General features: G+C 45.1%; 1 protein-coding gene across 1 annotated transcript in view; it reads left to right on the forward strand.

Moving 5' to 3' along the window:
* camkmt (calmodulin-lysine N-methyltransferase) overlaps positions 1-4,294 on the forward strand; it is a 187,350-nt gene extending 183,056 nt beyond the window's left edge. The window contains exon 11 of the mRNA XM_042306201.1: positions 2,764-4,294. Coding sequence (XP_042162135.1) covers positions 2,764-2,865 — 102 coding nt within the window. The 3' untranslated portion in view covers positions 2,866-4,294. The remainder of the gene's footprint in view (positions 1-2,763) is intronic.
* Positions 4,295-10,131: the final 5,837 nt, after the last annotated feature.

Consider the following 10,131-nt stretch of genomic DNA (forward strand, 5'->3'; position numbering starts at 1 on the left):
AAATAGCCAGGCTGCTAAATAGTCAATGAATTGTACCCAAACTATCTGTTCTGTCTCTATCTTGCACTGACCCTATGTACACTCACTAGACTATATATACACACTCACTCACACACACTACACTGACACACCCACACACATACACTACATATGCACACACACACACACACACACACATACTGACACAACACAAACACACACATACATACATTTTGCACACACACACACTTTTACACTCATCATTTGCTGCTGTTCCTCTGTTCTTTATTTTATTCATATTATTGTCTATCCTGATGCCTAGTGACTTTACCCTGCCTTTATGTACATATCTACCTTAAATACCTTATTATTATCTATCCTGATGCCTAGTCACTTTACCCTGTCTACCTTAAATACCTTATTATTATCTATCCTGATGCCTAGTGACTTTACCCTGCCTTTATGTACATATCTACCTTAAATACCTTATTATTATCTATCCTATTATCTATTTATTACAATTGTTTAACTCTGCATCGTATTCGGCGCATGTGACAAGTAACATTTGATTTTTGAACACTTGCTTCCAATCTGCTACGATGTCAAGTCCGATCAGGTGGTCTAATATGATGCACTAAGAAATGGGATGGTCCCTCAAATCACTATACACTAATACCAAGACCAAAATATATGCAGTCTGAAACTCTGCCAAACACTCCACTCTCAGACCTGAGTTTATAGAAAATGCACTGAGCTGTGTGGCAGAGTTTTACAGAGGTGAATGTTGTGGACGTAAGATATGGGTGTTAGTGGTGGGAAATGTGTGCGTATGAGTGTTGCTGTTAAAATTCTTTAAGAACCGTTCTCTAAGACCCCAAAGACCCTCAAATCTGCAAGCCCCCCTTGTGCATGCACACCCACACACACCCGCCCCCCTGCAGCAGGCCTTCCCTTGTCTCTCCAGGATGAGCCGGTCTCACCAGTGTGGAGCAGGGAGACTGCTTCTTTTTAGCAGGGCTGCGTGTTATCCTCTTATCCCCACTGTTCTGGAATAGAGCGCGACCAGCTGGAGGACTGTAAGGGGCCTGATAATGTGATCTATTTTCTGCCCGCCGTCTTAATCTTGTTACTCAAATGGTTGTGAAGAGAGTCATGAATTTAAATTTTGCCCCCCACGTGTTAACCCCTCTGTGTCCATATCCCTCTTTTCCTCTCTCTCCCTCTCTCCCAGCTGCCTATAAGCGAACAACCCCACCCCACCCACACGTCTCCTTCCCCTTTCTCTCTATCCACCCCATCCCTCGCTCTCCGTTACCCAATCCCACGAGAGACCCCAGATGTCCGGTTCATCCTCCTCTCTCCCAGGAGCGCCTTCTCCTCCCCATTTCTCTCCGTCTCTCGCTCTCGCTCTCTCTCTCTGTCTCCTCGAAAAGCTAAGGGAGGAATGAGGGAGGGATAGACAAGGACGGAGGGAGAAAAAAGCAGGGCGAAAGTGGCAATGAAATAAATGACTTGCATCTTGGCAGCGGTGCGATTAAAACGTAAGTCCCGATTTATCCAGCCACCCATGAAGCTGATTAGCAGTCTGTGATCAGGAGGAACAGCTTTGCTTGTTAAACTTTTCACCTCTGCGAGCTCACCAGGGTTTTTCCTCCACCCCGCCCCCCAACCACACCAACCCCACCATCCCCCTTCCAGGCCAGATTTGAATGTGAATGCGGCCGTCCGTCCTTTGCAGTTGGGCTTAGTGTTGGGAAGCTGGCCTTCCCCGCATACAGGCGGGTCACGGGTTCAACCACCGGCCGGTTACGTGGAGGGGTGTGCAGAGAGATAACGCACATCAAGGACACGGGGGGGGTCTTATCTGTCCTCTCAAAAGCCAGGAGAGGGAGACTGAGACTGAGAGGGAGAGAGGGGATATGTCTGCTGAAAGTCGCTGGTTGTTTTAGGAGTAGGCAGGGAGCCAGGCAGGGAGGGAAACTGTTGGTTGGTACCACTGGGTCCCAGGTGAGAGGAGGGCTGGGAGATCTGGAGGAGGAGTACTGTCTGCGATGCATCTGTGTCTGTGATATACAGTTTTGGGCCTTGGCGCTATCACGAACACCACTACTTCCTTTAATGAGACATGCATTATATACAAGTAGTAAAAGTAACAAAGATGTCATAAATTAGTCTATCAGAGGCCACTTCTTTTTTTCTTTTTCTCTTATTCTCTGAATCTGTCGACTGGGGTTTCTGTTTGTGAGGGAGTTGATTTATATAAACGGATTTCACATTTTGTACAAAACTCACTTTCCTAAGTCCTGGCGTGGTGCAGACACCAATCAGCGATCTGATTGGCTGGGAAAGAGCCCGGCTCCTAGACCCTCAGTGCCAAGTCAGCCGAGGTGGGCACTGGTCACCACCGGGACTTAGCCCATAGAGAGACTGTAGCTTATTGTGTAGCTCATTGTGGGCATGGAGAGGCAGTATCCTAGGGGGCATACTGTACATGTTGCACTCAGTCCCTTTGTAACTGAGAGAAGTGTGAGATAAGTACCTGGGAGAGAGTCACTAGACTTATCCACTGTTTAAGAGAAGTCAGCTGGTAGTATCTGGGCCAGTTAGTATCATCTGAAGCAGCAAACTTCTTCCACCCCCTCTGACCTCATCCTAACCTGAAACTCCTGTGGTGTATTCACTAGGAACCAAACGGAACAAAACGGGCAGGGACGAGATCTACCAGAATTCTTTCCAATAGAAACTCTAGTTTTCCTTGGACTAATGATTACGTATGTGTTTCAGATGCAGATTGGAGGGAAGGAGGCATATGATGACAACATCCACTACCCTCTCCTCATCACCCTGACCCGAGGAGCCAGCCCCACCCATCTTCATCTCCTCTGAGACCCGGCTCACCATCCTCCCCTCGCTGCCCAGCCTCTTGCCAATCAGACTCCCAGGGTTAGAGTTAGGCCGTCTAGCTTCCTGGCAGTCCTGCACACCAGTACTTATGCCACTGTGTCCCTGGCTCACATAGGGGTCGCGGTTGATGAGATACAAGCTTGGGGATGAATTGTTTGATTTGTTTCCAGTATATATTTCTTGTATTAACTCCACTCACACTGTTGTGAGTTCAGTATTACTATTACATAACATTACAGAATCGTTTTTTCTTGACTTTTGGAAGTTTTGTGGCAACGCTTTGAAGCGTGTGTGTGTGTGTTGTGATGACGAGATGTTGTGTGTGGCTGAATCGGTCTCTGATCACTTGCGACCTTGTTACTGTGCAATACAACAATGTGCGATGTGCAAAACCGAATGGTGGAGATTTCAGGTTTCCCTCGCAGCCTCAATGAACTGTCAACACTGAGAGGGCTGAAGCATACATATAGAATCAGTAGATAATGTTCTGATGCGCTAACCAAGTAGTATGCCAACAACGTTTATGTATATGGGCATACCGGACAGTATCTTTCACTAAAAGTCTATGATGAACTTTTAATATATTAATCAACAGGGTTCAGGTCACTTCGATCCATGCCCAGTACCCATCCGAACAAGTGTTTCTGAGTGCATATCAAACTGAAAATGTTCTTCTGATTTGTCATCTATGCTCTGCAGAAGTGTCTTAAACCAAAGGTTCCATGGCAGGGTTCCACAGAGTTGAATGGCGATATGTGGTTCACTGTGAAAAGTGCTTCTCAGCCAATACCTCTCTGAGGTTGAGTTTCCCAAAAGCTTCGTAGGACCCAGATCTGTAGACCATTGCCTACAAAGCTTCCAATAGCCTCCAATGGATTTTCGGAGATCTTAATGCTGCGAAGCTTTTAAGAAACTCACACCTGGTCTCTTGCTCAATGCGCTCAGCTCTATAAGCCAAGACCTTCTACACTGTCTCCAACTGTTACTGTGAGATTAACATGAACAACATGATTCCACAAACTGACTGCTATATTTGACGTTTGTCCATAAAACGCAAACATCAAGTATTATTTATACCCACCACTCAGCATTATGGTCTTCAGCTGACTCTGGTCTACCGACGCTGTGCTCTTTACATCCACCAACCTGTACTCTAACCATAATTGTATTAGACATGGATTGATTGATTGTTTTATTAGAGTCTCAGGTGGTTTTAATAACTGTCCACTAAAAACATACTGCTATACATTACAGTCCTCTACTTTTAGAACTAATGTTCTGTTCTGTTTTAATAATAATACCCTCTGAAAATAACATTGTCGTAGTTGTGATATAAAAGTTTTAACCCTTTTTGGACCCCAGGAAGAGTTCATAGGGATCCTAATAAATACAAAAGAACATGTCAAAATTGTATTATTTTATCAAATGTGGTTGACTTGATTTCAACACGTTTCACCTTGATCTCCTATTATGGGCCTGTATAATTCCCTCCTTTCAGATGCTTGGATCAGTTGAAATGATACTCAACTCATACAATAACATTCTCTGCAGATCGTCGTCATCCTTCTTGGTTTTCTCAGACAGTGGTCCCTACTCTCTAAGCTGCTCCCAGACAGGGTGCTGTTTTCAGTGCAGGCCACAGCCCTTCTCCAGACTACTCCTCCACAAAAATAATAGAGAGAGGGGAGGGAGAGAGGGAGGACAGCATAGAACAGCTAATCCTGAGGGCTGTGCTGGTCAGGCTGGTGCTGGGCTGCAGGGGTAGGGGGAATACAGGGGAGGGGCAAGCGAGCCCCCCTCGATCTCTCTTTTGATATTTTGAACAGGACTGTTCTCTCCTCCCCACGCTCTGCCAGAGAGATTGAGAGAGGGAATGAGAGAGAGAGGAGCAGAGAGAGAGAGAGACAGAGAGAGACTGGGAGAGCTCCCTGCTCAACACAAGGGCCCCATTAACTTGACCACTTGCCCTTTGCACACAAAGCCTGGGACGGCCCCCTGCCCCTCCCACCCAATTATGTGTGATTAGGCTCAGTGTGCTATGTCAAGATGCAGGAGGGTGGGAGAGAGAGCTCTGTTAAGGACATCGAGATAGGCATCTGTTTAGGCCTGTCAAATTAAAGTTTATTGGTCGCGTTCACAGATTTGCAGGTGCAGTGAAATGCTTGTGTTTCTAGCTCCAACAGTGCAGTAATACCTAGCAATACGAAACAATACACACATAATCCCCCCCAAAATTATAAATAAATTAAGATATTTCAGAACGAGCAATGTCAGAGTCCGCAATATATCATTGGAGGCTCCTCAGAGAAGGAATGGGGTGACCATCCTCAGTGAATTTCAGAAGAAAAAGAAATAGTGAAACACTAAAAAAAGTGTACCTTTTTAGATGAAACTATATTAAATATATCCACGTCACCAAATAATTGTAAAAATGAAGTTCTACAATAGCCTCAACAGCACTCTGTCGGGTGGCATCATGGTGTAGCCGAAGGACAGCTAGTTTCTGTCCTCCTCTGGGTACATTGACTTCAATACAAAACCTAGGAGGCTCATGGTTCTCACCCCCTTCCATAGACTTACACAGTAATTATGACAACTTCCAGAGGATGTCCTCCAACCTATCAGAGCTCTTGCAGCTAAACTGACATGTTGTCCACCCAGTCAGAGAATTAATCTAGTAGTGAAAGCATAAGCTACAGCTAGATAGCACTGAAGTGCATACAATGTGGTTGACACAAAGAAAGAGAAAGACAGTTCAAATTGGATTTGTCACATGCGCTGAATACAACAGTGAAATGCTTACATACAAGCCCTTAACCAACCATGCAGTTTTAAGAAAATACAAAAGAAAAAAAGTAAGAGATAAGAACTAAAGAGCAGCAGTAAATAACAATAGCGGAGCTATATACAGGGGGTACCGGTACAGAGTCAATGTGCGGGGGCACTGGTGTCGAGGTAATTGAGGTAATATGTACATGTAGGTAGAGTTATTAAAGTGACTATGCATAGATAACAGAGTAGTAGAAGAGGGTGGGGGTTAATGCAAATAGTCTGGGTAGCCATTTGACAAGATGTTCAGGAGTCTTATGGCTTGGGGGTAGAAGCTGTTTAAAAGCCTATTGGACCTAGACTTGGCGCTCCGGTACTGCTTGCCGTGCGGTAGCAGAGAGAATAGTCTATGACTAGGGTGGCTGGAGTCTTTGACAATTTGTAGGGCCTTCCTCTGACACTGCCTGGTATAGAGGTCACACAGGGTGGCTGGAGTCTTTGACAATTTGTAGGGCCTTCCTCTGACACTGCCTGGTATAGAGGTCCTGGATGGCAGGAAGCTTGGCCCCAGTGATGTACTGGGCCACACACACTACCCTCTGTAGTGCCTTGGTATGGCAGAACAGTTGCCATACCAGGCAGTGATCAATCCGTCAGGATGCTCTCAATGGTGCAGCTGTAAAACCTTTTGAGGATCTGAGAACCCATGTCAAATCTTTTCAGTCTACTGAGGGAGAATAGGTTTTGTGGTGCCCTCTTCAGGAAGGTCTTGGTGTGCTTGGATCATGTACGTTTGTTGGTGATGTGGACACCAAGGAACTTGAAGCTCTCAACCTGCTCCACTACAGCCCCATTGATGAGAATGGGGGCGTGCTCAGTCCTCCTTTTCCTATGGTCCACAATCATCTCCTTTGTCTTGATCTCGTTGAGGGAGAGGTGAAAATTAAGACGACTTTCAAGTAGTAAGACATGTATAAAAGCAACAGATACCATTAATAAGAAGGGGCTAGAGGCGTTTTATATGGTGAGCTACCAAGTGGCTAGGACAGGCAAGAGATATGGCTGGGACAATGCTTGGGATAAAAGGCCAAAAAAACTATACAGACAATGTCTTCATCAAACAACACTTTCACGATGCATCAGTGACATGGCAGGAGATGTTTTGAAACAATTACTGTTTCGCATACAAGCCAGTGAATTCTATGTGTTACAGCTGGATGAGTCAACAGACGTGGCGGGCCTAGCACAGCTCCTGGTATATGTCAGTTACGTTTATGGAGGGTCAATTAAGGAAGACATCCTCTTCTGGAAACCAGGACAACAGGAGAGGATATTTTTACATCATCTTTGTGACATCAAATGGACTTTGGTGGTTAAGATGTGTTGGTATCTGTACTGATGGCACAAAAGCCATGACAGAGAGACATAGTGGAGTGGTAATGCTTATGCAAGCAGTTGCTCCCGACGCCACTTGGGTACACTGCAGCATCCACCGAGAGGCCAAGGGAATGCCTGACGTCTTGAAAGATGTTTTGGACACTACAGTGAAAATGGTGAACTTTGTTAAAGCAAGGCCCCTGAACTCTTGTGTATTTTCTGCACTATGCATTGATATGGGCAGCGACCATGTAACGCTTTTACAACATACAGAAGTGCGCTGGTGATCAAGGGGCAAAGTATTGACATGTTTTTTTGAATAGAGTTTTCTTTACTGACCATCATTTTCACTTGTCTGACCGTTTGCATGATGACGAGTTTCTCACATGACTGGCCTTCCTGGAACTATATTCAATGTGCGGGACAAAATTGAGGCTATGATTTAAGAAGTTGGAGCTCTTCTCTGTCTTCATTAACAAGGAACTTCCTCCATGCCCTGCCTCCAGTCCACTTACTGATATCTGAACGAGAGCCTAATCGAAATGTAATTTAATCAGAAGCCACTGCCAGATTTCTGGATTGCGCTGCGCTCAGTGTCCTGCCTTGGCAAATCGCGCTGTTAAGACACTGATGCCCTTAGGTACGTGGTTTCAATGTGAGTGTGGATTTCCGGCCCTCACTAGCATGAAAACTAAATACAGGCACAGACTGTGTGTGGAAAATGTTTTATGACTGAGACTTTCCAATACAACCTAACACAGTATGTGCATCCTTTCAAGCACATCATTCTCATTAACCTGTGGTGAGGTATTCACAATTTTCGATTAACAAATAAAGTTTTATATGTAAGATGGCTAAATAAAGAGAGAAATTATTGATTATTATAATATTATTATTTGTGCCCTGGTCCTATAAGAGCCCTTTGTCACTTCCCACGATCCAGGTTGTGACAAAAACTCACACTCATTCTTATGTTTAATAAATGTATCGTATAGTGTGTGTTGCAGGCTTACAATGATGGCAAAAAACATTTGAGAGTGCGCTGACCCTGGTGCTAGAGGGGGTACGCAGCTGGAGGTTGAATGTTTGAAGGGGTACAGGACTATAAAAGTTTGGGAACAACTGCAATAGAGCATCTTTGGGATGAGATGGAACTGGCTGTTTGCAGCATGAATGTACCGCCTTCTAATCTGCAGCAACTGCGCCATGCCATCGCGTTAGCTTGACCAACATCCCTGTTCAACGTTTCCGAAACCTTGTCCTGAAGACTTCAGAATGTTCTGGAGGTAAAGGGGGTCTGACCCAGTACTGAGTGTACAAAACAATAGGGACACCTGCTCTTTCCATGACATAGACTGACCAGGTGAATCCAGGTGAAAGCTGTGATCCCTTATTGATGTCACCTGTTAAATCCACTTCAATCAGTGTAGATGAAGGGGAGGAGACAGGTTAAAGAAGGATTTTTTAACCTTGAGGTAATTGAGACATGGATTGTGTGTATGTGCCATTCAGAGGGTGAATGGGCAAGACAAAATATTTAAGTGCCTTTGAAAGGTGTATGGTAGTAGGTGCCAGGTGCACCTGTTTAAGTGTGTCAGAAACTGGAATGCTGCTGAGTTTTTCAAGTTAAACAGTTTCCCGTGTATATCAAGAAAGGTCTACCACCCAAAGGACATCCAGCCAACTTGACACAACTGTGTGAGGTTTCGAAGTCAACATGGGCCAGCATCCCTGTGGAATGCTTTCGACACCTTTAAGACTCCATGCCCTGACGAATTGAGACTGTTCTGAGGGCAAAAGGGGGTGCAACACAATATTAGGAAGGTGTTCTTAATGTTTTGTACCCCCAGTCTACTGGTGATTGCATCGTCCGTGGATCTGTTGGGGCGGTATGCGAATGGTAGTGGGTCTAGGGTCTCAAAGCACTTCATGATGACAGAAGTGAGTCCTACGGGGCGATAATAATTTAGCTCAGTTACCGTCACTTTCTTGGGTACAGGAACAATGCTGGACATCTTGAAGCAAGTGGGGATAACAGAGATTGTCTGTAAACACTCCAGCCAGCTGGTCTGCACATGCTCTGAGGACACGTCTGTGTGCGCACTGCATGTGTTAAGCAGAGTTTAGCAGTGAGAGTGGCATCTGCCAAGGTCAGATGGAAAGACATTTTCTGATTTTACTTTTTTTAACTTCGTCCATTTCAAAGAACAAAGGACAGCTGGCAGTAAACCTGCCTCAGTTATATTTCCAAGTATCTACACACACACACACACAGCCCCAGATGATGCCATGTCACTGAGAGCTCAGTGTTGATATAGTCAGTGTTCAGGGGTCACATGGGAGGGGGGCAGGTTGCGAGTGCTCCTGTGCGTGGCACTACCAGGTCAGTGCGTGCCCCCCCTTTGCCCAGACACTATGTGCCAGGTGAGCTTCTGAACCACCTACCCTCTAGCCCCCACCCCAGCCCTTACATCACTCTGATATGGACTCCTGTATGAGCCAGTGGCTTGACATTGTGACACCTGCTTTTAGCTGTAAAATGGAACAGACAGAGATAAAAATATATATAATAACCTACTTTCTACAGTAAATGAAATCTGCTGGGCTGCGTGGGACACTTATAACCTAGGTGTGTGTTTGTGTGTCCAAGTCACTTGCTCGCCCCCTTTTCCCCAACATTTCCCCCTGCACTCTTCCAGTTGTTGTTGATATGGAAAAGCCTCTAAGCCCTTTCCTTCTTCCCCCTAAAGTTGATTTCAGTATTTTAATAATCCACTTTAATTAGAAGTGGATTCCTTTTCTTGCTTTTCTGCACTTCCTAAAATATTTTTTCCTGTGCCGGTGAAGTGGAATGCTGAAAAGTCCCTGAAAGCATTTTAAATTTAAAAAGCCATTGAGTCCGTCAGGGGCAGAAGTGGGAACGATTCCCCATGAACACCTGCTCCTGTCCTTGAGGGCCTATATGACTTTTTCCATTACATACAGACGAAGCAGAAATGTGACGTCTACATTTTCAATGGAAATTATATAAGGAAATTGTATGGGCAATGGGTTGCACTTAACTTAGATGAGATCGTGTGTTACAAAACCAGGACTGTATCT

Source organism: Oncorhynchus tshawytscha, linkage group LG25 (genome assembly GCF_018296145.1).
Source record: "Oncorhynchus tshawytscha isolate Ot180627B linkage group LG25, Otsh_v2.0, whole genome shotgun sequence".
NCBI classification, from domain to species: Eukaryota; Metazoa; Chordata; class Actinopteri; order Salmoniformes; family Salmonidae; genus Oncorhynchus; species Oncorhynchus tshawytscha.